Source organism: Lutzomyia longipalpis, chromosome 2 (assembly GCF_024334085.1).
Source record: "Lutzomyia longipalpis isolate SR_M1_2022 chromosome 2, ASM2433408v1".
In the NCBI taxonomy this organism is placed as follows: Eukaryota; Metazoa; Arthropoda; class Insecta; order Diptera; family Psychodidae; genus Lutzomyia; species Lutzomyia longipalpis.
In genome coordinates, this window is record NC_074708.1 from 29520840 (window position 1) to 29548621 (window position 27782).

Genomic DNA, 27782 nt, shown 5'->3' on the forward strand with positions numbered 1-27782 from the left:
ATCCAAGCATCAACAATAAGTAAAGAATAAAAGTCAAAGAATTCATAAATAGTGGTTGATTATATTTTCCATGATATTTTGATACAGTTCATCAGTATTTTCATTATATATATAATATACTTCCCTTAACAAATTAAACTATTATATTATGAACAATTGTTACACAATGCAATTTGAATATTTTCTTAACATGATTATGTTCTCTATATAGGTATTATTTATGCCTTGTTCTCATCAGGGCACAAACTAATGTAATCTCGTTCAGGAATATAAATTAAATCAGGACAACACGTGAGGAAAGTAAGTAATATAGACACACAGAAAATGATAAAATGTAAATTAGACATTAATATTATGTAATATAAATTAACATTTAATAATAGAGAGAATAGATTTAATGCGAAACAGAAATTGGAAACAAGATGTTTTTAAAAAGAGACATAATTTATTTTTATAAATCATTATATACCTTTATGATAATTAAAGAGAAACAGAAACTGAAAGTTCTACAAGATTAATTCCATTAAATATTTTGTTGTTTTCACTTTTTTGTATTTTATTATGCTTCTTCTTCTTCTTCACACATACTGGGGGATTAAATTATTGCGGATTTCCCAAGTAAATTGCATTTCTTTGACAAATTTTCTCCCAATCTTTATTTTAAAACACTTCAAAATCACAAGAGATTTTTTTTTCATTTAATTTATTTTCTAATTAATATGTTTTTTTTTACTTGTTTCTACTTAAATGATTTTATTTTATCTGCATTTTATCAACTCCTTCGGCTTCTTATATCTTCCTCTAAAGTTCACATTACAAAATAGACGCATCTTCTTTGCTAATCCGTTTTGCGTTCTTCTCTATGTAAATTCATATATGAAATAAAAAGAATAATTGTTTCTAGCAAAATTTTAAGCTCTTCCTATTACTTTTGTGTCTATGAATTCTACTTTTAATATGGGGTTGAAAATGGTCAGAAGTTGATGGTCTGTTTGGTATACTCAGCTAAGATTTCTTTTAATATTGTATATTTCATTTCTTGACGAATTTAAATGAAGTTTTTCTGCATGATTATTAAAAATTCTTAAAGAATTAAGAAAAATTTTTACTTTTAATTAATTAAAGAAAAAATATCCGGGGTTATCGAGTTTTCAGTTTTTTGGACGGATTTTATTAGACTTTTTCATAGAATTAATTGAGTTTCAAAAGTAATTTTATTTTTAGATGATGTTTAATGTTTTTGTTGTGTTAAAAATAAAATGATCAAAGTTGAAAAAAAAACAATAAAAATCATTTTTTTAAAATTCCTCTTTAAATTGGATCATTAAACTATTTAGATCTATTGCTTTGTGCTCTTGTTCATCCTGTTCATCGCATATGATTCAAATTCACCTTATTGACTGTATTTTACTTGTTTTGCTGCTCTCTATCTCTGCATCTCATTAATATGAATTATAAGCCTTTGGGTAAAAACACTTTTAAACCATAAAACTCTTTAGAGAAAATATAGAAATAACATAGATAGTATAATTTTAATTTATTTCAAAATCAATAGAAAAATTTTAAATTTCCGTGTTAAATTCCGATACAAGTTTAAAACTTTATACTCGTTATTTTGTAGGAATCTCTAAAGAAAATCAATTTCCGTTGAAAACGTTTGATTTTCTTATAGGATACCTAATTGAATTCTAGAAAAGTTGCAAAACAGTTTCAAACTCCGAGATAAAATACTTAATAATTTTTTTTCATTGAGGATTCCTTACTCATTCTTCATTACCGAAGTTATATGTATTTCTTTTTCAAATAAATAGCATAAAATAAAATAGAAATAAAATCTATACAGTAGCGTAGTTCTTTAACTTATAGAAAATTTTAAATGAATATTTAAAAAAAAATTAACGTTAGAAAAGAAACAAAAAAAAAACTAAAAATGATGCCAAAACCATTAATTTTCTTTGGTGATTATCTTAATTTTCATAAATTGCGACTCCTAAGTCGCTCATTTAAGTCCTTTTTAATGTTCCTAAAATTTGTTAAATTTAAATATTCATTTTAAAAATTTATTAGCAAATAAACTGAAGACTTTTCATGACATCTTTTAGCTTTTTGGCATTGAAATTGCAAAGAATTCTTTAAAGTTTCCTTCTTGAGAGTTTTATGGTTCTAAAAGATTGAGCTCAAAAGACGATTTTCAATGCTAAAATTGAGGATTAAATTGAACAAATTAAAAAATAATATTTTAAACTTTGTGAATGTCAGAAAAACACTAAGTGGTCTTAAACCTCTTTTCTCTTGAGATGATATTACTGATTTCCCTCAGTGGATGATTCGACTAAAATCAATTTTTAAATTACAAGAAAAACTATTTCTTTCTTTTGTATTTATTTCACCACAATATGGATACAAAAAATTATATTTATTATATCTTTTTTTAGAAGTCCTCTTTCATTTTACAATATTTTCTTTGTGATGTATTTAGATTTTGCAAAGTTTTTTATATATATTTTTTTAATAAATAAGTAAAAGAAAGATTTTTTTATCATAAAAAATGTTCTTTTTTTTTCACAACACGGCAGTGGGTTGAAACATCGAATTATATTTAAATTTGATGATTAAAAAAAGTTATTTCATTTCACTCTGATTCCTTGGAGGTAATTCAAAAAAGTCCTTACAATTTATTTATAAATCTTTGCTTTTGCTTTTAAATGAAATTTATGTTTGTTTTTTTTTTAAGAAATGTTAAATAACTTACCACTAAGTCGTTTTTTGGGTAAACACATGAAGAAGTTGTTCAGGAGAAAATCTTTTACATTGCAGATTGTAGGGAAAATCCTTGGGATTGTATAGGTGTGGCGGTTTGGTAAAAAGTATGTAGGGATGTTTGGGGTAGAAGGTGTTCAGTACAGATTAATCTTCTTGACAATGGTCTTGCGACACATGTGGCACGTTTTGAGTGTATCAGCGCATTTTGAACACGCACCATGGCCACAGAGAAAAGCAACATTGCGCCTCCTCTCCATGCAGATGCTGCAGCAGTGCGTCTCCTCGATTTCGAGAATCTTACTCTCCAGGTACCTCAATCTATCAGCCGACGGTTGCCTTATGGCATCTTTGGTTGTGACAAACTTCCCACTGAATGTCACGCGTCGCTCAATGAGAATGCCACATGATAAGCACTTCTTCATGCGCATTCCGCAGTCTTCGCATGAAATCTGCAAGGAGTACCAAGCAAAGGGATTTTGTTAAAATGCATAAATAAAGCAAAATGTGCATATATTTGAGTGGAAGAATCTTCTCACCTGATGCGAACATGGATCAAAAATAATGAGCGGCGTCACCTCGTTGCACACAATACATTCCTGCGGTTGGGCTGTATGTGGTGCGGGTGCCACATTGAGTGCTGGTGCTGCATTATTCAGCTGCTTCCTGCTGACATGGCGCCCGGATGTCGATGCATTCGGTGGCATACGACTGGGGGATGCCGCCGAGGCGCGACCAGGTTCACCAACAGTGAGATTGCTATGGAATGCAGTACCAACACTCGGCTCTGCACTCCCAGCAGCTGATAGATTGTTAGATGCCCCGGGCAAGTCATGCACCACAGGTGGTGACACGGTTCTAAAGCGATTCGGCGGGGGTAATGGTGGCGTACTTCGGGCATCTGTATTATTTCTCTTGGGTACACCATGTGCCGGTGGAACTTCCTCACCCTCTGGCTGAGCCGCAAGCTGTGGACTCGGTGTCGAAGTGTCACGATTCCCGGCTCGATGACGACGAGCTGGTGTACTCGGAGGCCCACTTGTGGGATCTACATCCACACCCGTTGATTGACTAGAAGACTCACTCACCACCTGATCGTTGCTGCATTGCTAAAAAAAAAAATCAACAAGAAAACTTGTGAAAATCTGATTTTTGTGAGATTTAATCCTCATTACACGATACATCTACAATGAAATACAAATTCCATCTTTCTAACTGGATTTCTCGGGATTTTACATCACCACTCAACTCCACACTTGTTGCTTAATTTACCATGAGAATTCAATTAATTACCAAATCAGTATAAATTCAAGAAGCACACATACTTGAGTGCTTTATACTACCTACAGAAGCTCTCTATATTGCCCATGAAATGCCTCTGTGGAAAGTTTTCCAGCATAAAATTATCAAGTGTGTGTGTGTGGGAAATTCATCTCAAAAGTCTTTGATCTTGTGAGAAAGTGCTTTCCGTGCATTTTCTCACAAGATCAATTGAATGAAAATAATTTGAAAATGCGTGGAAAATGAAAAGGAAAATTTTTGAGAGCTACTTACGCTGTTGTCTGTGGCACCTCCACTCGTGGTGAGTGCTTGAGACATATTTGAGTACACCTGATCGGGATTGGCATCTGAACTTCCAGCAAGATTCCTCTCAGCTGGAATGGGAAGAGGTCGTCGCTGTACTTCATAGCCCACAATTAAATCACGCATATTCTTGTCTGTGATCCAATCGAAAAAATGTGTGCCTTTGTAGTTTGGCTCACTGCGACATCCCATCTTTGCCAGGAAGCACAGAATTGTGTACATGAGTCTATTCTCCGTGATGTGACTCAATTCAAGGTAAATGTCCCACATTTTTGGTGCTTCCAGCTGTGGTACATCCTGAATGAGATTTGATTTCTTAATTATGCACAGATGCATGGCATTATCGCCATCCTCATCCTTGGCCAGGATGTCACAGCCCAAATCAATGAGGGTCTCAATGGCAGCTGCATGACCCTGCGACACGGCCAGCAAGAATGGTGTCTGACGTCGATTATTGCGAATATCAATGTGGGCCTGACCATCCTTCACCAGCACTTCCACGACTTTTGCATGCCCATTGAGTGCCGCAAGGTGTAGTGGTGCAAAACCATCCTCCTTCTTCAGATTCACCAAATCCACCATAGCTTGAACACTTGTTTGGCGTACCAGCTGCAAAATCCTCAAGATACCGTGTGAATTGCCCTTGAGTGCAGCATGGTGAAGTGCATTGAAACCTCTCTTATTCCGGATGTTCAAATTGAGATTCTGGGCATTGCACAGCAGGTCCACGACCTCGGAGTTCTCCTTTCCGATTGCATCATGAAGGGCAGTGTCACCATAAGAATCCTGTATATTCACATCAGCTCCAAATTCCAATAAAACCTACAAAATTGTTTTTTTTTTTTCAAATTACAAAATAAAATCTTCAAATGTCCAGAAAAAAGGAGCAGAAATCTCACCTTAACACAATGCGGTGGCTTTTTGTGGGCAGAAATGTGAAGTGCGGAGCAATGTGTGACATTTAGGATATTGATGTCAGCACCATGATCCAAAAGGACGCGCATTACTTCGGGCTGATTGCCAAAAGCAGCATAATGGAGCGTAGAATCACCCTCCTTGTCCACCATATTCACGTTGGCGCCCACGGAGAGTAGGTAGCGCACGAGATTTATGTGGCCCTGGTGTGCAGCCACTTGCAGGCACGTCTTCCCGCCCGACATCACGTCCACTTGCTCTGGGTGATTGCTGCAACGCAGAGGAGTCATATGCAATTAAATTCACATTGAGACGCGTGAGGAATTTTCTTTTTATTTTTTTTTCGGGGGCTCACCCACATAATGGGAATTTCCTCATGATTTCCCCATTAATTTACTCGAAAATTGCTCTCCTCGCCCTATACTTACTTGAGATAGAACTGAACACTTTCCAACTTTCCCTGTGCTGCATCTCGTACTAATCTATCAGCTGCTGAAGAACCCGAAAGACCTGATAGTGGTAGCATGACGTGATCAATTCGCTGATGACTCAAATCCATCATGCTATTCGATCTTTCGGCCACATTCACCCCACTGGATCGCTCAAGACGTACGCACTTTGGATTCAGCGTCCACGTGAGACCATTGTCAAGTTCTTGAATACGCAAATCCCCATCATCGTACACCTTAATCACCTTTCCCGTCTTCCCGAGTGCCTGAAAATGTGCATTAAAAAGTAATACTTTCAGCACAAGGGTACCCCTAATACTATCGTAAACATTATGAGATAATCCTTACGTGCTTCATCGTATCAATCCATTCGCCGTGACCCTTCTGCAATTGCTTCACTTTGGCCATGTCATTAATTATCGTAACTAAATCACCGACGTTATATACATATACTTTCACAAGGGCCGCCGGATGGATTGTCCATCGATTTGTACAGCCATCGTATTGAACACTAAAAACGAATTTTTTTTTTATTAACCATTAAAATCTCCCTTTTAGTGCTTTTTTTTCTTTTTAATTCAAAAATGAATTACTCTCACCGTATATCCCCTTTATCTGTTACTCTGTGAACTATCCCAATTTTGGATACAAAGTGCGCCATTCGTGGATTCCATCCTCCATGTCCTTTTTGTAGTTTCTTTAGTGTCTCCAGTTCAGTGAAGATTTTTACGCGATCGCCCACGGAGAAAGTTGTCGTGGCTGCAGGTACAGCCGCGGGCTGTTGCTCATCCATCTGCCCCAAAACCGGCATGTGATCTCGGTAGTACCAACCCCCACTAGCTGGTTGCAAATATTTCAAATCCACATTCCCCTGATGCCCCAGACGGTAAACATTTATGGAGCCCGATACCCATGAGACATTTGCTACACTCCGACACGATTCATTGTCCCAACCGCGAATCTCCATTACACGTCCCGTCTTCCCTTCACCGCCATCTTGCTGACCCCACTCCCAGTCAGCCCCACGTACAACCTTTGCCCCCACGAAAATACCCTTTAGCTCAATCTTCACAGAATTCTCACGTGGTGGCAATCGGACGCTGGAAGAAAAATTTGTACGATTTTTTTTTATGATTTTGATGATCAAAAAAGAATATTTTTCTATCTTATCTCTTGCCTCAACTATACCTATTAATTATTTGCAAAATGCCTTAAAAAAGACAAAGAATATTCATTTTAGAATCAGAGATTCTATACAAAAGACCGTAAAATTCTCAAACCAGTCATAGTTCATAATCATTTTTGAAGTCATTCACACGTAATTTGCTTTTACTGCACGTGAACTTTGAACGCATCGATTAAACCATCTTAATGGCCTTCTTTTTAATGACTCCCTCTGATAACCATACCACACGGGTATTGGATTTACCCAAAAACTTATCTGTGAACATTAATCGAACAATGATTGGGATAAATTGTTTACTTTATGTTTCCCCAACTCAAGTATATGCTTTGAGGGTTTTAATGTGATAAACGCACATTTTCAAAGCACTTTACGCACTTGAAAAGCTCATTGAGCCAAAATGCAGCACATCGCCAGTGATTTCTTTAACGGCCATTGATAAAATTTGGTTTTACGATTGAATTTAATTTCGTTTTCTTGTTATATTTTAATGAAATTCTTCCATAAAAAATATCACCGGAAGTCAACTTTCTCAATCTGTGACTTTTGAATAATTTTTCTTGATCCTCTCCAGCTAAAGAGATCCTTAAATGATGCCGTTTCAAGGATCTTTAACAAATAATATTATTTTTTTGTGTTAAGGCATTCATTATCACGAAGCTTTTGCATTCAACGTGGGTGTGTCTAGACTTAATCGATTCAATTGGATTAAAATTGCACTCTTTGAGCACATAACAGACACATACTTTTCTCTCTCATTTTTTTCCACTCATTCACCATTGATTTTCCCATCGTTAGTACATTGTGAAAAGAGCCAAAAAGGCAACTGCAAGACAACTCTAATTGATAAGCAGAGGTTCATTGGATGTAGGGGGATGGGTGTGCAAATAGAATTCCACAACACCATATGAAGCTTTGGAGGAAGCTCAGTGGCGGGACAGAATCGATTTTTCGTCTGGCAGCACTAAATCACTTGGGGGCACTCTCGGTTGCATAAAATAAGGACTTCTGCCACAAATTTTGGGATGCATTTTGTTCATTGGTTGTGAAGTGTAAAAGGGTGATTTTGCTTGATATGAATCATATGGGGGTTCAGAGTTGAAATGTTTCGCAAAATTTATAGATTAAAATTTAGAAATTATTGTCAACGAGGTAAATTGTCGCTTCGCTCCAATTTTCCTCGCCCCGCTTCGCGGGGGGTTTTGCGCTTCGCTCAAATTTTAGAGAGAAAAAAAACTGTGATGATTTATACGTAGATTGGGGTTACTCATCAACCCCAAAAAAATTGCAAAGAGAAGAAATCATTTTCATACAACATTTCCGGCGCCAAATTCAAAAATTCGCAAAAACTGCATGAGAGTTATATGGGGGCTACCTGAAGGGGGGCTTTGGGGGAAAATGGATACGGCCACTCGAAACCGCCTGTTATAAGGAGCCTCTGTGCCAAATTTCATCGCGATCGGTCAAACGGTGTAGATTTGTATAGCCGAACACGACGGAAGATTACCAACAAACAGACCTTTCTTTATTATATAGATTGAAAATAATTTATTTTTCAGTCAGATATTTCTTGTATGTATGGACAGATTCTGACGTGAACCGAAATATTTCTATACGTTTTTTTTTACAAGCACTATCATAGTTTTCAACTCTGACATTATGTATCATGGTGTGTATTATCTCATGTGTATAGGCTAGTATATAATAATTGCTCACCCGACTGAATTGCTTGTCTGGTATCTGATGAATGAATGATCCAAATCGTGAATATCACTGCCATAGCATGCAGAGCATAAATCAAAATTCGAGCACTGAGCACATCGAAATCTGATTCCGGCTATTCCAACTTTTGAGCATCCATCGCAGATAATGTTGGGATGTTTAACACCTGCAAAAATACATTACACCACACGTGTTCAGATGAATATTTCAACATTATACACACTGTTGCAACACATCTACACACTGAGGTTGGCCAAATGAATTAACTTACCAATTTGTGCATTATCTACGATAATTAAATCATATTGACCCTGATAGCCAACTCGGTAATTGGTCCGATGGCCAGAGTCCCAATTAACTACGACAGTTTTCTCTGGTGAGTGTGCCGATCCAGATCGTCCAATTTCACACACGGTGCCCACGTGTCCTTCACCCCCGTCTAAAAATAGAAACAAAACAGATAGCACGCGGGGGTCAGAAAGAAGCATTTTGTGTTTTTGAACAAATTTATTGATTAATATTTTAGTCGGGTGGTATGGGAGTAGCACAATACGAAATTGCGGCAAGAAACGTGAATTTCATCGAGACCACCCATCCCACACACCCCCATCATACACACAAATTGACACGCAAATCTCGCTGAAAACACAAGCAATCCCATATACTACACACACACACCCTTCCAAAATGTCCTTAGCAACCCCTTGTGACAATACCAACATTGTTCATAGCGTATACCCCCTTCTCCTACTCCTACGCTCAAAAGCCCCCACAACATCCCCCTTTGAAGGGGATGAAAAAAAATGTGTACACCCTAAAATCATATTAATATCGAATTATTATTGCTCCACAAGCAAGGGCAGAGCAACTCCCACGAATTCCACTGAAATCTCACCCTAAATTTATTCCCATCGGACACTCACAGTACACCCTCAAAGTGATTTTTTTATCCTTCAACCATGTGAATTTACTCCACTTCCTCTCCACACAATTTTGTTGTACTCCATCCACCAAGGTGGTTAGAATGAAAGTGCTCGCCTCGTGAATTATTGAGATTTTCACTTTCATTCTCGTTATGGGCAACCTTTTCTTGCATTCACGTGGAAAAACATGCCAAATATTTATTGCCATCAAGTGAAAATGTCCCGTCTCGCCGAGTGATTTAGAGGTCTTTATATAGTCATATAGCAATTCAGCCGAAATGTATATAGCTTTAGGTCTTGCGAAAAAAATAAGGTCATAGAATTTGAGTAAGGAAATGTTATAATTTGAGGACAGATTCCAAAGAAAATTACCGTAAAATGGGCTAAGAAAATAATTGAGGAATCATTCAAAATTGTTTAGAATTTTCTTTTAAAAACTGAAAATTTTATAAAAGAAGATTTTTTGAATATTTCTTTTACAGTAGGTAACATTTTCCTGTATAGTAGGTATTCAAATTTCTGATTAAGAATTTTCTTTCATTCAGTTTTTCATTGAAAAAGTTAAAAATAGATCAATATTAATCTTAGCACTGCTAATAAAATCCTTTTAATTTACATAAAGTAAAATTGACAGTGGGTTAATTGAATTCGAAGAACCCTTTCTATTAAATACGACAACCTTTCAGTGTTCATGTCAAAACTTTTGAATGAAAGTCAAGGAAGTTCTCAAGAATCTACCACACCCCTTTTATATTATCTTTCGCACTAAAACCCGTTAATATTGTATGTTCTGAAAGTCAAATATCGGCTTAAAATGTGGGTGAGCTGCATTCAATATGAAAACAGTCTGCGAGTGGTTAAATATTAGGAAAAGTTTCAAAGAAAAATTTTTTAGGGTTGACTTTTTGGTAAATTCATTTCCCACAAAATAATAAAATTGTGGTTTTGAGAATGAAAGCCTGGCTTTGATGTTCCACATTTTAATGTCCTCGCCGAGGCAAGAGAAAATTCCCCCCAAATGGTTATAAATCATTATTCTTGTGAAAGAGTTTCAGAGAATTTGTTAAAAAAAATTAACTAGTGGCTAAAAATATCCGCGAGATTTCCAGTTGAGCTTTCAACATTTTCCTTGTATTTCAGTGGCATAGCATTCTTCGAAAGAAATCTATTTTGGAGATTGATTGAAGATGCAACGACATTCGCGAGTTTATTCAATTTTTTAAAATTCTTTTTTTTTTTTCATTGAGAAATTAAAGTTTATTTTAAGCAATCAATTTTGATATTCCTACACGAAAAATGCTTCAAATAGTGGAAAATGTTGCGAGTATTGATTATATTAACTTTCTTGTATAATTTTAGTGGTCTTTGCAAGACATGAAGCAATAAGAAATATAATAAAAAGGAAAAGAATTCATAGAGGCACAGTGAAGGATAATTTCTCATTTTATTTGTGTAAATATGGCAATAAATACTCACATTTGCACCCACTAATGACTACAGCGAGGCCATTCTGGATGAATAGCTCTTGCGCGGATCTTATTGTGTTGGATTTTATTGATGCAAGAAACAAGGGAAAATCTAATCTAATAATGCTTTTATTCTTAGCAATTTGGTGCGATCAAACAAGGCTGAAACCAAATTAAACATTACATACACCACTGTATCGCTCTCTTCTAGTTTAGAACGCTCTTGATCTATTTTTTGAGAATTTTTTTCTTAAAATTTTGTCGTGAACTAATAATATTCAACTTAAGGGTTTTTGTTTGAAATATTTTAACTAAAAGACTCAATTAGAGAGTTAAAATTTAAACTCTTCGAAAATTATTATAATTAAAAAATAATTGTGTAACTCTGATTAAGCATAATTATATAGAAAGAATTCTACATAAAAACAATCGTATCTTAAAGCTTGAAGTTTATTGTACCTTACATATTAACTTGTAGCCCAACTTTCACAAATACGAGACGTCACGCAATTATATCTAAAATTTATGTTAGGTACCTACCGAAAATCTACAACAAATCCGTAACACCTCACCTTGTAGAATGTTGATAAAATCAAATATGAAGCAAAAATGAGATTCTGATAAAAAAGACTCCATTATACATACGAATAATTTTAAAACTAATTTTGAAGTTTTACATATTATTGGTGAGGAATTTGATTTAATTTGAAATGATTCGGAAAATTCTTTAAACATATTTTACCTAAAGCATTTTGCAATAAGCATCAACATTGATGAATTCACATCATTCAAAATGTGTGTGAATTCTAATGGAACTTGCACGATTTATCAGGAGAATTCTAGGTCAACCAATAGTTGAAATACCAAATGGGGGTGACGCTAGAAGAGGTTACCTGTTTTGAAATTCCCTCCACAAAATAAAATACCTCTCATATATAATTTTCTAGCAAAATGGCACAAAGGATTCCGTACATAAAATGCCACATTGAAGGTTTTGAGTGGAAAATTAGGTCGATTTTCCAGCATCAATATCACAAATTTCACCCAGATGTGTCCTGATTCTTTTACTACCAATTTTTTGTGAGATGGATAAAAAAAAACGTCTCATCCCCATTTTCCACACACGAGTGAGAGCAAGAAACGATTTTCACGCATTTCTTTTGCACGTCTTTCTGTCCTCGTGCCATACATTTCCTCACTCTCTCACCTTTTCTTTTGCCCTTCGTGTGCGGTGAAAATTTTTCGCATTTACTACAGCCCACCTACGGTGAAGATGCGGGAAAATTCTAGTATTAGGAGAAAACGACTCTGCTAGTGAGAAGGAAGTTTTTTCTTCTTTTGAGCTTTCTGCGTGGATAATTCTTTTTCTTTTTTACCGCTCCTTTGGGTTTTTTTGCAGGAGTGTAAAAGAATTACGATGACAAAAGTTTTGCGGCACTAATTGGAAAGGATTTCCGCAGTTGAGAATATTCTATGTAAATTAACCAATTAAGGATAAAACTGCCTGGAATTACACTCATCACACAGGCACGTTGTGAAAGTCACTGAGATGATTGTCTTTTTGGCACTTAAACGGAAGGAGAGAGAGAAAAAAAGGTATTGAAGCGGAAGGGAGAACGGATGTACAAAGTTAGAGTGGGTATGAATTTGCAGGAGATATTTCACTGTACGCGGTGTATCTGGCAACTAAAAAGTCAGTTCATTAAACTTCCTTTTTGTCACCCTCGAGAGAGAAATCGTCACTGAATGTGAAGCTGCAGCACACGCCTCTTTGGTGTTCCATTGCTTCTGGCTAACTGCATCTTCAATCTCCCTCAAGCTCTCCCCAAATATATTTCTCAGAGACTGCCTCTGAATCTAAAGATCAAAACGACAGACATTTTCCCTATATTAGGTGGCTTTACTACACTACCGCTTTACATATAGGCAGAATTTCCATCTCTCTTTCGTAAAATATATAAATATACGATTCCCTCTCAAAATACTCTCAAATTTGTTGAAGTTAAATTCCCTTCTACCCATGTACTTCTCTGTCACACGGTGTTATTTATAATGCCACACAAAGTACATGCGAGTCCCCTCTACCTCATCACAGAAGAATTCCCCTTGTGTCACACCCAGTCTAACAAGACCAAAAATGTCTTCACCATCCATCTCGCCTCATCCCAGGACAGACTCGCTTTTGCCACTCATTTCCCTCATCCACCCATCAATTTATCCACCCCGCGAAAGTCTTGTTCACACACTCCAGCTCCAGCAGAGCATCGCGTCGTCATGGGTAAACAGCCATGAGACTAGAACTAATGAGAGAAAATATTCACCAGACTCAATGAGAATCCTTGCTGAAATGACGTGTCCTCTTATAGTGAGATTGTCTTTTAGCTTTATAATCTATTTGTTAAATATCTTACTCGGGTTGATACTGACGGAAATTTTAATGTTTTGATGATTTAGGATAAATCCTTCCGAATTGCGTCAGCCAAGGGACGGTAGGTCAACCCAAACACATCCTTTCAATTTTAGGGGCCAGAGCTTTCGACGCTACTGTGCGTCTTCCTCAGTGGTCAATTGTGTCTTTGTTTGGGAATCGTCAAACGTCTGAAATGAGTGATCTTGCTGATTTTCATGTAGGGGGATTCTCTTTTTTCTTTGATTTTCTTTCACTGTACTGTAACTGACTTTTCTTGGCAATTGTCTGAGGCATAACTCATGCCTCAGACAATTGCCAAGAAAAGTCAGTTACAGTACAGTGAAAGAAAATCAAAGAAAAAAGAGAATCCCCCTACATGAAAATCAGCAAGATCACTCATTTCAGACGTTTGACGATTCCCAAACAAAGACACAATTGACCACTGAGGAAGACGCACAGTAGCGTCGAAAGCTCTGGCCCCTAAAATTGAAAGGATGTGTTTGGGTTGACCTACCGTCCCTTGGCTGACGCAATTCGGAAGGATTTATCCTAAATCATCAAAACGTTAAATATCTTACTAAGGTGAAGAATTTCACAAAATAGTTTATTTGATATAAGACGGTCTCAGATTGCCGAATTACATTATATTCTGAAGAAATCGCAAAGGACGTTAGTTGTACTTCCCGAAGAATTTGTTGTTTTTTTGTTATCATAAAATTCTTTTGAAATTTTTTATGAAACGCAAAAGAGGCTGAATAGATATGTATATTACAGTAAATCCAATTACATACATACGATAATTTTGCAGTCAAAACTCCAAAACTCATTTATGTTGGTTTCCTTCCTCTCAAATTCTTCAAGCGATAAGTATAAGAACGTAGTCTAAAATGGGTATTTGAAAAATATTTTCCAAGAAAAAAAATTATGATTATATTTTGTTGTCTGAGAATTTTTCAACTGACATCAATTCATAGAGTTGCAATATTGTGAAAGAGAAACGTTTAAAAAGTAATCAAATCATAAAAATGAACCTTAATAACTTTTTTTTAAAAAATCTGAAAATTCATGTTCTAAAAAACACCCAGAATATTTAAAATATTCCTGCTAATATTATGAATCAAATCCTAATTGTGTAGTTATGTTTTTATATTAAAAGTTAGGCAAATTCTATTAAAGTTCCTTTTTGTATTGTAGGTATATGTAGTACATAATCTTTTCAATCTCCTTCGTGATTCGCATTATTTTTAGGTCACAATGCACCATTACATTCGAGACGCTTTTAAGACAAAAGAGCAAGAACAAGTCTGTGAGGATAATGAACTCCACTATCTTGCATCAATTTCTCAGTGTGTGTAGTCGAGTGAAATAAATATGTCGTCTGTTCATAACTATTGGGAGATCTTCACGTCCCTCATATTACACGGAAATCAATTGTTGCGGGGTAAATTGACAAAAACTGTCACTTTAGATGCATTTATTACTCCATTAAGCATTGAAATTCAATTTAAACATTTTCATGAGGAAAAAAAGGAGGTGCCTAAAATAGAATTTTCCACATGGTGTGTATGCATTGATAGCAAGGGACGGAAATTAAATGTTATATATTCGTGAACTGAACACCCTCGCTCTGAATTGCCCTTTTTTCTCTCTCTTCACACATCCTATTCTTTCTGTATTTGTTTTTGCTTCAATGTTATACTTTCCTTAGAGCAACTCTGATACCACACAAAACCCACCCACCCGAGGGTTGGAAAAAATGCAAAGTACAAAACAACAAACACGGGAAAGAAAAAAAAAGGTCACCCCCTTGAAAATTCAACAAAATGTGATTCAATGTAGCTTTTGTATCATCTAAAAATGGAAATTATTTGGTTTCCTCAAAAGGTTTCCAAAAAAAAAGAAAAAGAAAGAAATGCTGAGGAATTCGTTGCCCTCAGATTTATGGTGAGAGGAGAAGAAAATCCCTCCACCACGTGAATTTCTGCAAACAAAGAGTCACTGCCCTTCACATACCCAGAGTAAAGCACCCGAGACGAGTAATTTTTGCGGAGGTGGCGGAAATGTGCTTGATCGATTAAATCCCCGAGGCAGATAGTCTACCCGCTAATTTTCTGTGGTATCATCACCCATAATACTCCCTCACGCACGTTTTACCACCCTCACGCCACAGAATCACTACTTTGGACCAAATGCTACTATGGGCGATAGAAAGATCCCCTCCTCATCTACTTTTACCCATCGTCATCTCTATCGTTCTTCGAGAAAATGAACTCCACAGTTGTTGTGCGAAAAATTACACACATTCCATTATCTTGAGGGATGAGATAGTGATCTCAAATATAGAAAACTAGTCAACCCGAGCCCCCAATCACGTGTGAGCAAACTCCATTTTAAGCTATAAAAGGGGGGCGTATATTAGTAGGGGGATGAATAATACGGTACCCCGAAAAATTCTAAAAATAAAAAAATCCCGTTATCTGACCCTTCAGCAAGTAGAAAATGGGAAAAAATCAATTTTTCTGTGGGGGCGCTATAAATGGGGGAGGGGGCGGAATCCCATATAGCGCTTGCAGCTCGTATTGACCCCCTCTATCCCCCTACCAAATTTCATCAAGATCGGCCCAGCCGTTTCGGAGGAGTTCATGTGCCACAAACAAACAAACAAACTTTTCAGCTTTATATATTAAGAAGAAGAAGAAGAAGATTGCATGTAGTGTGTAGTAGATTGGATTGTGACATTGTGACGATCGAAAGAGTAAATAATACATTATTAGCTCTTTCTAGAATGATAGTGATATACAGTCGTGATCGTGCAGTAGGACCGTCGTCAAAAAAACTTCTCCGCGGTAAAACGGCTTCAAAATGAGGAATTTTGCCTTCGTAGTAGGACAATTGGTATCCTACCTTTCCAATAGTACTAATTGTCCCACTGCGAAGGCGAAATTCCTCATTCTGCAGCCGTTTTACCGCGGAGAACTTTTTTGACGACGGTCCTACTGCACGATCACGACTGTACTAATAAATTTATTAAACTAGTGAATAAGTTTTAATCCTGATTAAAATATATCACATTAAAGGATTTCATCTTATTCCTTTTCTTCATCACATTTCTTCAAGTTTAAAATTTTATAACTGCAACTATTGTAGGCGTTCTAATTCAATATCGCGCACTTACGGGCTGGGACTGTCGCCCTTTTTCATGCTGTGGAGGAACACAGTCTGCGGTGACGTGTGTTCGCTCTCACAGCATCAGCCCAACTGATCTTTCTCAGTTGAGCTGCAGTCCTCAGCACCGTTATTGGAGAGAGAGAGGAATTTAGGGAGAGGAGAGGGTTACATTTGACCGTCGAGAGGGCTCTCTTCTCGAATTGGTCAATGCGCTCCTACATTCGGCCATTCTGATCTTGTTGCCGTCCCTTGGCAACTCACAGTGAATAGTAGGAACCCGAGTTAGGAGCTTAGCTCAACTAGCCGGTTTCCTTTAACCCATAACACCGCGAGTCCCAAGGTCCGTTGAACTTAATCAGAACTAGGCGCGAATACCATTAAAATTCCGCAATTTTATGAGCGCTCAGTTCTACTTCCAGAACTGAAAGACAGAACACATCTGTCAATGGTAGACTCGGTTCTACCCTCGCATCCCTATGATACCTTACACACAGCAGCTTTAACCTATGAGGCCCAAAACCTTCATTGGTGAACCACTATGTGTAAATGATCACTTCGGATTGGATGCTTCACTTGGCATGTCACCCATGCCATCGGTGGCTCGTTTCCACCACAACATCCCTGTGATATTCTTCCACGCACACCAGCTCAGCTCATGAGGCCCAGTACCTACAAGAGTCAACTACTATGCGTTGAAAAATATCGGATGTTTATGCACTTTTGATGTCCCTGTTCTGTAGTGCATGTTCAGGCTATTCCTATGGAGTTAAAACTCCTACGGTCTTTCCCATATTTGAATTGACTCCCACATGATGTTACCAATGTAACTTGCCTCCGAGTCGATGGGACTTAGACTCACAATCAGTACTATTCCTTACCGTTTGTCATCGCCTTGGGAAACTTCACTCTCAGTCCCTTATGGACGTAACATGCTACCTCATGTCATACTGTGAACTTGTCCTTAGAGTTCATTGCATACGCTTTGGTTAGTGTGTTCCTTTTACACTTGACATCATGCACACACAATGAGCACATTCTCATACTATTGCTCTTGTCCTTAAGCCATAATTCACTTTTGGCTTATACACACCCTGTCATCAATGAGGATGTTTCTAAGTCACTTTCCACAACATATCCGGTCAGAACTTATAAGCCTTGGCAGAATAGCTTTTTCCTTTGAAATTAGTTGTGAAATTCCCTTTATAATTTCCTTACATCCACGTAGTGTGCTTGTTCTTGCCTCCCCATCCGGCCAAGGCAGGTACCGCCCTAGAAACATTCCATGACCATTTAGAGGCATCCCTGTCAACGCAACAGTTTTAGGGTCCAGAGGAAGGAGAAAGTTTTTCGCATACCACACTACCACGGAATTTCTATACCCCTACACCAACACCTGGAAGAATACTTCTACTCATCACATATCTTGAAAGTCCACTTTCTTTAAGACGACTATCCAGTGAAACTATATCTACCGCAAGATAAATAGGTCCTAACACCCTCACAACATCATCTAACCATTGACTCATCTATTTCTATTTTTTATGACAATCAAAGTATTCAACCAGAATGGGGATCTAGCATACTACAAGAACAAACGAGCCTATTGGATTTACTAGACGTCCGCATGAGATACATGGAGAGAAGCCACATGGAACATCAGACCCAGCCTAGTATCAATCCAACTTCCTTATCTGTACCCGACATTGACTTTGCTGATCTTCCTATCGCTGATACCTGATCCAGATGACCCTCTTTTCAATGTTCAATCCATATCAGCTATGCTTATTTTCCGCCACACTACGCACTTGGCGGTTTCAAGTTTGTTGTTGATATTACTCCTGATGTCTGTATAATGGTGCATTCCGTCGCCATCTCTTTAAGCACTTCTTAACCCACCGCTAACCTTTCACTCATGCATGCCATACCAATTCACAGTTGTCGAGAACCAACTGTCTAGTTAGTGTACTCCATTCTGATCCCCCTAAAGAATTGCGGATTCACAGCCACGAGTCTTCTAGATTCTGAACCCCCTTAAGAGTTGCGAATTCACAATCGCAAATCTTCAAGACATACTCATAGAACTGACTGTATGCTCGAATGAGTCAACTGAACTCCTTTCATACTCTCCGGATATTTGATTTCTTCGTGACCAAAGCCATTGTGTTGTGGTAGTTTCTATATCACAGAATTACATCACAATTCATTCGGCATCCCGCAGAATAATTACATATTCTTGGCTATCAACTATCCACACGTATCACATACGCAGAGCCATTTGTAAAGATTGAAATAATGGTATCAATCCATTGACGCTACAACCTTCCGCAAATAATTCTTCTCTGATGCCACAGCAATTCCTGAGACTCCGCTGAGTTCATTTCCGTGACCACGTAAACCTTTTGGAAGCTCATCATCGTGATTTTACCTTATCTCCAACTGACACGCCATATTTTGGATATTTTCCGAAACGTAACGGGACTGTAACAACTTCCTATCAGGAGAGACAAGTACGATGAAATTGGAGGAAATTGTTGAACCAGAATATCTTGAGATAAGGATTAATCACTCCATTCCGGATGAACACCGGAAATTTAATCCCATCGTTAGTAGTCATACATAGGCAGAACACCATACGATTCAACCAGAGGACAAATCAGAGAAAATATCCAAACTCACAAAGGCAAAACAACAGCCGAAATTTTAAGGAATTCTCTGATTTGCTTCCTACTGAAAGCTGAGATAGCCCCCTAGATATCCGAAATCAGTTACTTGTCTTATGGTTAATTATTCTAAAACTGATTTGTTATCCGACAAATCTTCTTACTGCTATATTTTAATCGTTCTCATTCGGCTCATTCACTGCCTATGATTAGTACTTAAGTTTCTAAATTTCATTTATCGATTTGTTAGTCTTGCCATAAGGTCACTAGTAATTTATTACAATAATAGAAACTTATTTCCGGCATTAAATATGACCTTAAGTAGCACGTAACTTTATTACGGAGAAATAATAAGGAACGAACTCACCGAACATTCCCTTTTGCTTATCTCTCCATCACAAACTGCCTGTAGCTACGATGACTCTTTAGTGCGCTTCTTATTGAGACGACACAGTCTCCTACTGCTGCCTCAAGAGGTCCCTAGAAAGAAACATCTAAAGCGAAGAGCAATCAATTTTCGTAATTTCATTAGCAGTGCCTGGATCATCAACTGATCTCATCACACACCACTCACACTGGGGCCCCTCATTCACTCAACATTCACACTTATACTTCTCTATTTTTGGAATTTGGTCGTGATTCTTCTTCCGTTTAGCATTGGGCGACTTGGGCCCGTGTAAATCCACACCAACCGACACACTTTTGTGGAAGAGATTGCAAGCAATATTGATAAATTTTCTTGATGTTTTCCCTTTCTCGTGCTCCCTGTAGATTTCGCGTTGAGTAACTGCGGCTTTTCTCTGATCTTTCAAGAAGAGCAATTCCTTCCTTCCTCAGAGGCATTTCCAACTGTCAGAACGCTGATTCGGAAGGCTAATTTACGCTGATCCACCATGCGGGAAACCACCGCATCCTGAAATGCTCCAGTACAACACCAAACAGATACCTTCCACGGATTTGTTCTTATGGTGCTTCACTTCTTTTATCATCAAGAGGGAACCACCTCTTATTTCCACAAAATGAAGCGGCTAAATACTCCAACGGCAGATTTTCCCGATTTTCCTAATGTCATTCGCCGTATTTCCTTAGTATGCCGCATTAGTTCGTGAGAAATATCACTTTTCACCTCCCACGCAGCGTTACATCTTCCCAGCAGCTTTCATCCGAGCCCCACGTGTACATTTGCTGCAGGGGTTCATCAATTTCAACACGCCTGCACGTATATAACCGCACCTACTGGAACGCTGCACTTCTCACAGGACTTTACGGATTTCATCCTCTTGTTTACCTCCACACGGGAATGTCTACCGTCTTCCTAAAAGAAATAATTCTCTGTAGTGTCACAATTTCTTCTTTCAGTTTTCCTCTCCTTCATTGCGTTTATCTCTCAGTTCCCCGTGGAAAGATGCGCCTAACTTCGTCCATCCGGGTACTCGTGAAGATATATCTGTTATTCTTACAGCGATTTTCCGCTGCTCCCTATCATTAGACTCGAGTTAAAGATGCTCATCCACCTGAGAAGTCTCAAGGTCACTCGCCTGCAAATAACAACAGGGAATCTTCCTCGAATCATCCTTTCTTTCGCGAACATCATTCTGCAGTCGATCCGCCGGCCTCCCAGTTACGTAAATCATCACTTGAAGCACCAAGATCATGCTGCAATTGTCCGGATATTGTCAGCATAGCACCCTGGAGATGTACGGGAACGAAATCTCTTTTGTTGACCTCATCACTCACGCACCATTCGCTCTCGGTAACGTCCTACACTTCCCAGTCCCCAGATGGAGCTTGGAAATCCTCATAGCGTCTCACATCGCGTTGTCTTTTTATTCACACTGTTGATCATCCGGAACTCCCACGGACGTACAATAAAATTGCATGATTTCCTTCTGAGCACACTCTAAAGCCAGAAATCCATGGTATTCCCGGACGGGACACACGCAGCATCCTGTTTAAGGATCATTTCCGCCTCCACGGGCACATCCAGCAGTCTTCAGTGACAGCCAAAGGGATCAACACTAATTTTTCAGCCCCCCCGGAGAACTGCTGCTTCTGGATCCACCACAGCGGCACTTCACTGTTTTTCTCATTATTGATTTATGATTATTTTCTTTTTTTTTTTTTTTACACACTTCGCCACAAGACGTGTATTTTCACGTGAAATACACCCGCGGAAATCACTTCCGGGAGCCACGTGCTGCCTTTTGTGGCTCACAACAGTCACTTAATGGCATTTTTAAGCCAGAATTCCATTCAATTTCTTGGAATTCTTGCGGCCGCCATTTTGTCACCCGTATTTCACACTATTTTCGGCACTTTTTCACTTTGTGATCGCGGATTTAATCCCACTTCTGATATGTAGGCGTTCTAATTCAATATCGCGCACTTACGGGCTGGGACTGTCGCCCTTTTTCATGCTGTGGAGGAACACAGTCTGCGGTGACGTGTGTTCGCTCTCACAGCATCAGCCCAACTGATCTTTCTCAGTTGAGCTGCAGTCCTCAGCACCGTTATTGGAGAGAGAGGAATTTAGGGAGAGGAGAGGGTTACATTTGACCGTCGAGAGGGCTCTCTTCTCGAATTGGTCAATGCGCTCCTACACTATAGTTAAAAATTAAGTTTAAGAAAACTGATAAAATTTATCTCGTTCATTTCTTCTTTTCAATTCAAAATAAAAACTGAATTAAAAGATAAAAATCATTGCAAAATGTGGTACAATAGAAATGTAAATATTAGGTTTGTTGTATTATCTTCAGCAAGCACTGTTTCTTTTTTCCAAAAATGCCTCCTAGACAAATGGAGAACATTGTTGAAGGTAATTCGCAACTCACCTTGATTCTGCCATATCCAATCCGGTCCACGAACCACGCGAATTCCCGCCAGCATTTTTCCTATCTGTTCCAAGTCACTTCTTCTTGTGTCAACTAAATCTGGGTCAGAAAGAGTGAGTTTACGGATGTTTCAGGCTATTTTCTCCTTCCACCTCCACAAAGAATCTCTTGTTCTCCTGAAAATAAAAGGTATTTCTCATTTTAAATTCCTTCCGCACTGATGCATTATATTTGCTAAATTATTTCGCAAAAAATAAATAAATTCCGCAAAAAATTTTCGACTTTCACCCCGTGAATTATTTGCTATATAATATTTACTTCGCGCGCTAACTATATTATTGTGAATTAAGTTATTGTTCCACCTTTGAAGCACACGCCAATTTTTATCTTCATCTTCTTTATGTTTTTTTTTGCTCACTTCTTCTTCGGTACGGTACAAGTAAAGCGAGAAAAAAAGCAACATATACACTAGGGGTATTTACACAGAAGCAAGTGCAAACAATCGTTCGCTTTTCTTTTTGCTTTCATTGATAAAATTTACACTTGTTGCCCCGTTAACCCTTCTCTGTGGACAGTGACGAAGTGCTTCCCGAGGAGCTAATTCCATAGCAGTTGCAGGCAAATTATCGCGATGAAATAGATAATTAAGAGACCATTGAGAGCACACACTACATGCTGTATATATAATTTCCCTGTATGTAGTATAGAGTTCTAAATATTTTTTTCAGTAATTGTTATTTCTTATTAAAGTTTATTAGTTTGTATTTTGGGTAACTTTAATAAGAAATACATATGACGATAAAAATTTTCTAACGTGGGTAGTTTCATTATTTATTGACATTCATGATTAATTAGAATATTTTAATATTATTTCACAGCAAAAACCACAAAGATTTCAATGAAAACATTGTGGTATCGAAGCACAATGAATTTCAAAGTTTATTTTGTATTAAAACTTTATTTTGTTTGATCTTTAAAATAATTAGTTTTTAAAATAGTTTTTCCAAATTACAAAAATTAATAAACATGATCTAATCAGTTGACAAGAAACAACATCATGTACAAAAAGGTAATTTGTACATCATCCAACTCATTGAATTTAAGGTGAATTAGGAATAGAGCATGAAGAAAAACATCAGCATCAATTAAAAATAATAACTACTGCTAAATACTCTTACAGAGGCAAAACAATAGTTTAAACATGTCTGCATGCAAGAATTTCTCCCATATGCATATTTCAAGTATGTATTTCTGGAGATCAAAAAAAAATCAAAACGCCATGAATTCCAAGAGGCAGACAAATGCAAAAGATAAGACACATTATATTGGAAAAATATTATTCACATTTTTTTTACAATATTTCTGAAAGGAATTAATTCGTTTTTCTATAAGAAGCATTGGGAAGCGTGAGATGCACTTCCGAATCTATTTTTATTACATTGTGAATTATGAATGCTTAAATGAAGGAGAAAAAAAACAATAATGACGTCATTTTTAGCATTTTTGGGAAAATATTCCTTGCTTCTTTTCCAGCTAGTGAAACCCAAGTGGAAAATAGAAAGACTCTTGTATTTTTTTTGAATTCTTCTCCGAATTTGATGAATGAATTTCTTTTAAAAATGAATATCCGAATAAAACCCACAATTATTAAAAACTTTCAGGTGTAATTAAGTTTATCCTGCCTTTTATGCGTATAAGAGAACTAACTTAATAATCACGATTACCTCAAAGTAAAACAAGTAAAATAACATTTGCAAATTAATAAATGTGAACAAACAAAAATAAAGCTCGTAGCTGTTTGCCCTTTGCGACCATAATAATACAGTGAGCAATTTGCAGTAAAACGATTTACTTACAAATATCTTGAAAATGAAAATACCATCAGTTGGGAAAAAAAATTGTAATTATACACAGTGAAAAAACCATTCAAAATTACCCACAGAGATTAATTTAAATCGCAGCTCTGACAACTTAAGAAGATCCAGCGCAGACAAAATGGTTCTCGCGTGACTCACATGCGGAGTGACAGAAATCCGTATACGCATTTGCCGTGAAGGGTTAACCGTTTTGTGGGAAGAATGAGGAAAATGATACAGTCGTGGTAATTGGCGTGCTGTGTGTAACACTATATAGTGTTTATAAGAACGAAATAAACAATTTCGAGTGCAATGTGTCATTGAGCCCCCTACGGCCAATATAATCGCATGTCTCAAGTGTGTGACACGATATAGAAGAAAATATTGGATTGGGACGCTCTGGAGAGAGGAGAGTAGGTACAGAGAAATCCGCTGTATGAATACCAAACATTTGTAGATGGTACTTCTCCTACATAAGCGCAAAAAGAGAAGACAAGAATGTGGCCGGAAGCGATTTCTGTAGTTCGCTGCTCAATGTTATGTGAGTTTCCCTTTTAGAGGCTTCTTCCAAAAACCTTCCTATCACCCTCCACCACATCTGTGCTACGTCGTGTGGCAAATGACAGAAATATTCATCGGAAATGTATTATATGGTACATTTTTTTACCCATCTCTCTAGCGACCTGTTCCCCGGACAATTTGCGGTACCTCTATATAAAGTTTTTTGGCGCAAATAATCACTCTGGTATGAAAACAGTTTAATTTCTCAATCTCCACACACTCCTTTTTGACTAAATACAACATTTGCACCATTCTCTACGTATTTAAAAAAAAAAAAAAAAGGAACGAAGAAAGAGTGCCAAAATAGTAGTGGAGAGGAAGAAGAATATTCTAGCAATGTTCCGTTGAATAATTTATGAAGCAGGAGAGAAAAACCTGCGTCTTGGTTCACATTCTGTGTATACTTTCCACTCAGCACAAATCGCTCCTTCTGCTCTCAAATGGCACAAGTGAGCTTTATTTATGGGAAACTTTACCTTTGAATTTTGGCATGTGTAGGGCATTTCAATTGCAGGCAGAGAGTAAATCCCTAACAAGAAAGGGTAATTGAGTAACTGATTTATTACTGCAGGAGTGCTAGAATAAAATCAAAATTATAATGCTATTGATGCAATTTGACTCTTTTCAACATTTTATAAGAGCTTTTTGAACTTGCAGTGATTTATATTTTTAATTTCAAAAATTGTTTATCAAAGTTTTCATTCAATCGTTTAGTTTTGCATCCATCTTTTATTAGTTTTCTAGATATTGGCAAAAATTATCTATGGTTAATTTTTAAATCAATAGATGTGCCGCTACAGCATGATAAATGCAAATTGTAGACAAGATGAACCAGCGAAAAAAAAAGAAATTAAAGGGGGAGGTAAAATGCTAATAAAATTACAATCTCACAGAGCGAATCTCAACCTTTTTTCTCCCCATCATCTTTCACCTTTGAGAATCTTATGTATACAGTGCACAAGAGCTATAGAGGAGAGAGACCCTTCTTCACATACAGGTAGATATAGGATGTAAAAAGGTGTATCGCAAATTGTGAGCAATGCTCCAAGAGACACACAATCCATGTGAGATACGCTTCAGGGATTTTTTAACAGTTGATCCACGCCATGGATCACACCAGAGATTGATAAATCCAACTGAGAAGATTCACTGAAAGTCTCGCAAGGGAGGGTTCTTTTTTTTCTTGTTACATTTAACAAGAAAAGGAGAGTTCTGCTTCTCTGCGCCGTATCTTTTCACATTTTTCTTCAATCATGTGGCTGTGCCTTCGTATTTTTTTTTGGAAGAAAAGACGCGAAAGAAGTAATATAGAATTACTCAAAGTCATCGCTGTTATTCACAACCACATCAAAATTCATTCATTCATACAATTCATTCATTTAGCGACTGCCTCAAGAAGGCAGTTGAAAAAGAAAAACACACTGTATGGTCTTGGGGATATATTAAATCCAAACAGAGCATTATTTTGAATGGCGAAACACACATATACAACAATATATCCCATCATATTGCCCGGGAAACGATTGAAACAAGAAGAGAGGTCAATAAAAAATAACATAGAGTTTGCCTTCAAGTGGAAAAATTGTATCATCAAATTCAATTATATCAAGTGATGGAGCATCTCACTCCATTCTTCAGCACTGCCCTGCAATTTACGTCATTTTCATCCACCCGCAATCGACCGAGTGCACTTCTCATTGCTCCGCGATGACACACATTGCAAATGACTTTCCCTACTCTGGAAGCTCAATATGTACATTTTTTTGCACTCTTATTGAGGAAGTTGCAGAGCAGGAGTTTAAGTTTTTTTTTGCACAATTATTTTGCAATCTTACGCATTGAGAGAGACGAATGTGGATTTGTGATAGGAAGAAGAAGTTTTTGCACTTTATACACACACAAGTCACAAAATGGAGAATCGTTCCAGAGGGAGATTCTCTCCCCTTGTTTGATCTTCAATCCATCCTGAGACGTGATAAATTGACATGGCAGAATCTTCTGTACATATAGTAAATATAAATATACATACATACAAAATATACATCGAGGTACTTGGGATTGAATTAAAAATTACATGAGTAATGGAAAAACAGAATGAAAAAGAATCCAGATTATAGATTTAAAATAAGTTTATTGATTTTAAGATAATTTAAAAAAATATATATTTTCTCTATGTATAACTTAGGTGTTAATATATGAAAAAAAAATATATAAAATATGTTTTTGATTAATTTTGTTTGTATAAAATAAAAATACTTTTTGATATTTCAAAATATTATCAGTTAATACCTATTTCAATCAATTATTTTAGTTTAATATTTCATTATTCTTTTAATAGATATAGTTTTAAAAAAAAATAATGCCACATCTGCAATTCTTCCTCCAACTCCCACATAAAACACTATCAATTTCAACGTCCATCGAAGGCACTTTATAAAATTGCGGAAGAGATAGAGCAATCTTCAATTTGTTCTAAGGGGATTTTAATTAAATAAATAGATTTGTTCAACTCTTCGTGACTCATTTACCGGGTAAAAAAAATAAGAGCAATCACACAATTTTGTCCTCACCGAGACTTCACATAAATCATTAATTCTGCAGACTTTCAAGAATTCCCAACACGGAAGTTTGTTCTCCTCTCTCGTAATTTCGAAACTCGTACAGAAGCTGCTGAATTTTGGGGTGTAAATTCCACCTAATTTACCACCATCCCCATTGATAGCATTCAACAAAACGGCCGTGGTGAGATTTTAAAATATCCCAGGAAAAAGGGATAAATTGAGTCTGGAAGATTTTCCTGTCCTGGTGCCAAGAACCCTTCCTCCTACCCCCGTGGGAGTCTTTTTGAACACAATTTGTGTGCGGTGGAAACATAGAAAATCCCCTCTGTGGAATTTAAGAAGATTTAAGGCCGGAAATTTATGTTGAAATCGATTGGAGTCAAACACATTTGTTCTTCACCCATTTAGCGACAAAGTCTGGGTGACAAAAGCGTACAAAACAAACGAAAATTGAGCCAAGAATGGTTATAGGAACACCAAGGATCAATATATCCTGCTCTTAATTTTTTTTTCTGCTGAGTGTACAAGAAAATGTCCCACCCCTACTCAGCCACAGTATAAACAAAAATATTTCAGAAAGGGTTAAATTCCCTCACAAATTCAATATTCAATGACTCTCCTGGTTGAAGGGGCTTTTTTTTAAACAATTCACTGTAATTATTTTAGAGATTACATCGACTCCCTTTTTTTTCTCTCTTTACAAAAGCTCCTCACACTAAGCTCTCTTTTTTCC

At 37.1% G+C, this 27782-nt stretch overlaps 1 protein-coding gene across 2 annotated transcripts in view; it reads right to left on the bottom strand.

The window, feature by feature from the left end:
- Nucleotides 1–2365: 2365 nt before the first annotated feature.
- LOC129790007 (E3 ubiquitin-protein ligase MIB2) overlaps nt 2366–27782 on the bottom strand; it is a 30188-nt gene continuing 4771 nt past the window's right edge. The window contains exons 2-11 of one of the 2 annotated variants that reach the window (XM_055827156.1): nt 22072–22247; nt 8885–9052; nt 8608–8779; nt 6308–6808; nt 6057–6219; nt 5688–5974; nt 5244–5529; nt 4315–5166; nt 3300–3869; nt 2366–3212 (exon numbers count right to left, since the gene is read on the bottom strand). In XM_055827156.1, coding sequence (XP_055683131.1) covers nt 2898–3212; nt 3300–3869; nt 4315–5166; nt 5244–5529; nt 5688–5974; nt 6057–6219; nt 6308–6808; nt 8608–8779; nt 8885–9052; nt 22072–22126 — 3369 coding nt within the window. In that variant the 5' untranslated portion in view covers nt 22127–22247 and the 3' untranslated portion in view covers nt 2366–2897. Of the gene's footprint in view, nt 3213–3299; nt 3870–4314; nt 5167–5243; nt 5530–5687; nt 5975–6056; nt 6220–6307; nt 6809–8607; nt 8780–8884; nt 9053–12209; nt 12733–22071; nt 22248–27782 lie in introns of those variants that run through there. The other variant, XM_055827158.1, reaches the window with a different exon arrangement.